The sequence below is a fragment of the Mytilus californianus genome, unplaced genomic scaffold (assembly GCF_021869535.1).
Source record: "Mytilus californianus isolate M0D057914Y unplaced genomic scaffold, xbMytCali1.0.p SCAF_3, whole genome shotgun sequence".
NCBI classification, from domain to species: domain Eukaryota; kingdom Metazoa; phylum Mollusca; class Bivalvia; order Mytilida; family Mytilidae; genus Mytilus; species Mytilus californianus.
In genome coordinates this window covers 97,197,640-97,200,643 of record NW_026262679.1, presented here as the reverse complement: position 1 = coordinate 97,200,643, position 3,004 = coordinate 97,197,640, and the positions used below count along the sequence as shown (strand labels likewise).

Below are 3,004 nucleotides of genomic sequence, written 5' to 3'. Positions count from 1 at the left end.
TAATTGCAATAACCAATAACCAAGAATTCAATGTTTTGATTTTTCAGACAACATAAAGCAATTATTATATTACAACTACATTACTTAACCAGTACCAGTGAAATTAACAACTGTTTTATAAAATAAATACATATAATTAAGCATAAAATAAATTTGTTGTATTAAAAAAAACAGTGATTTACTGTAATCCAAAGAGAATAATATGTTTATTTATGATATTGCATTTTCACAAATACACCTTTGATAAGTTTTTTGCAAAATGCAATAAACAAAAAAAGATTATTAAAAAAGATTATATAACTTGTAAAAAAAGAGAAAACATGCAACAAAAAAAATCTTCTTAAAAATATTAACATATAAATTTTGAAAATAATGCTAATGTCAGTAATGAATATACACAGAAAAATAATATTTTAAATACAAAGGATACAAGTCTGACTGACTAACATAAAAAAATAGTTCTGATATTAATATTTTGATACATAAGAAAGAAGGTTCTCACAAGACATGCAAGAATATGATCTTTCTTTCTTAATATAACTCTTCACTGCTTATAAGTATACATTCAGTGCTTAAAAAATGTATTGTGAACAAACAGATTGTGTTCTTAGAATTCATTCAAGTATGGATTCATAAGCAATCTGATATTTAACATTGTAATGTATTGTCTATTGATTACCTCAGCACCCTGATATATTCACTTTATAAAGCTTGGCTTCCTTGGCTGTAGTGTCTTCAGGTAGAGTAGTTCCTATATAGAACTGTCCTGTAGGAGTTAAAGAAAGGGAATTTGGACCCATTCCATGGTCTGTTGTATTTATGTATGTAATCAGCTGACCAGAGTTGTTCAGGATGTGGAGGGTATTCGTATCAACATCAACTACAATGACATTGTCTCTTGGTGTTGTTACTATTCCTGCTGGTCTGAATGGTTCCTCCTTGTTGATTTCTGAATCACCTTTATATATATTTATCACATCACGTGCCTTTCCTAACACTACCAGTTTACCACTGTCTTCATTTAGACCTAGATCATTTGGATCATAGTCTGCCACCTGTATATTTCCATTACTGGTTGTAGTAATACTGCACGGATAACTAAATATAGGTTGTTTATGGTGGTCATGTTCATACACAGCTTCATGGTCTCCATTCTTATTTATTACAAACACTGCTACTCTTTCGTCATTATAACCTCCTACTATGACCTGACCACCACTGGTGATATGAATAGCTCCAGGAATGAAAGGATTGATGTCATACACAGTGTCTGTTACTTTACCAGTAGTACTGCTGATCATTTGTAGTTTGGATTTATCACTTACTGCCAGAAGTAGATCATCAGATTTAGATATCGCCATACCATAGACGTCGATGTTGAAGGTAGATATTGTCTTTAGATTGGTTCCTTCCGGTTTTACTTTCTGTAACACTTCATCTGAATCACAAGCTATCCAAAGTGAATCATCATGACATGCAGAAAGATAACTAATCAAAGGAAGATTAGTCTGATATTGATTAAAAAAACTAAGAGAAACCTTTGCATCAGCTGATGGTATGTCAACTCTTTGTATAACTCCAATGTTAGACTGCGTTATCTCTCCAGGAATAAATTGCAGTGTTGATCCAAGTGATATTTCAGGTTTAGGAACGGATAGTTCTGTTGATTTCTCAATTCTGTTGACATTTTGGAAAAATTTAGAAATGTCGGTTGTATTAATGAAATCCTGAACATCGCTATACTTTTCATCTATTTGTATCTCACTCTTATAAATGTCATTAATAACTTCTTCGTTTGCTTTGGATGAAGCTTGATGGTTCTGGTCTAACTCATTTCTTAGTTTTGCAATATGTTTCACAACTGCTGCCTTCAGAACTTTCTCATGGTTAAGAATATCTGTGCTTACTTTGGTATAATTTGAAGTTTCACAATTTTGAAACTGATTCAGTTGATCCTTGGTCGCAGTAATTTCATCTTTTTCTTTTTGCAATTTAATCTGTCGTTTCTTTAGTATGTCTATCTTCAAGTTATATGCATCACTTATTTCAGTTAAATCATGTTTCTTATGAACCTTAGCAATGCAAGAAGGGCAAACGAGTTTGTCACAATTTGTACAAAAAAGGCAAGAAGATTGTTCTGAATGATCCTGACATTTAATGTTTGTAAAATCCAATCCTTCAACAGGCAGCCCCACATTCTTGATGTCTACTACCTTATGATCCTTAGCTATTCTCAGATGTATTTTATCTTTACATGTACTGCACATTAGAACTCCACATGTCAAGCATTTCCATTTTATATTCTTCTCAGTTTCACATAAATTACAGTTAATGGGCATCTGGCCTCTAATAACTGATTTAGAGAACGCCATTTTTGAAACTAATTCTACTTCCTGGTTTGTATCTCAGGTAATATGTTTAAATATAATCATGGTTGGTGCTAGAGGCCAGATCACTTAAAGGTAGATTTTCGGGTCACATCGGACATTTTCATTAAAAAAAACTTACAGGTGACAGACATGCATATAACTATGGAAATATATACATGGTGTATCAAAGTCTATGAAGATCTATGAATTTGGGAATAATATACTAAAGGGATAATAACCTTGTACGATATATTTTCTTTATGATATATGACCTTATTATTTGTCTCCACGAAATTTAACGAGACTTGCGTGGATAAGCTTAAGGACGGCACCGGCAATATAGAAAATATGCTATTTTGCCGGCTCCTGTTATATCATCTGAATTCAATCCGGGAAAATAGCATATTTTTTTATAGAAAAAGCTATTTTACCGGCACTGGCAATAAGTGCATTTGATATTTTGCCGGTTCTTTGGTAAGAATAAAATTTAATATTTACTTTTGAAAAGTACATGTAATAAATTAATGATATGCCGGTAGTTAAATAAGAGCTAACAATATTTGAGATACATATAATCGTTTAAAAACATGCATCAGTCAAAGTGAAAATAAGAATTGATAACAAGAAATAAAAAC

At 31.8% G+C, this 3,004-nt stretch overlaps 1 protein-coding gene across 1 annotated transcript; it reads right to left on the bottom strand.

Annotated features, from left to right (window-relative positions):
* Positions 1-328: 328 nt before the first annotated feature.
* On the bottom strand, positions 329-2,373 carry LOC127733298 (uncharacterized). The gene has a single exon (XM_052242660.1). It carries the CDS (start codon positions 2,370-2,372, stop codon positions 681-683), a length of 1,692 nt encoding a protein of 563 aa, XP_052098620.1. The 5' UTR covers position 2,373; the 3' UTR covers positions 329-680.
* Between the last annotated feature and the right edge of the window lie 631 nt (positions 2,374-3,004).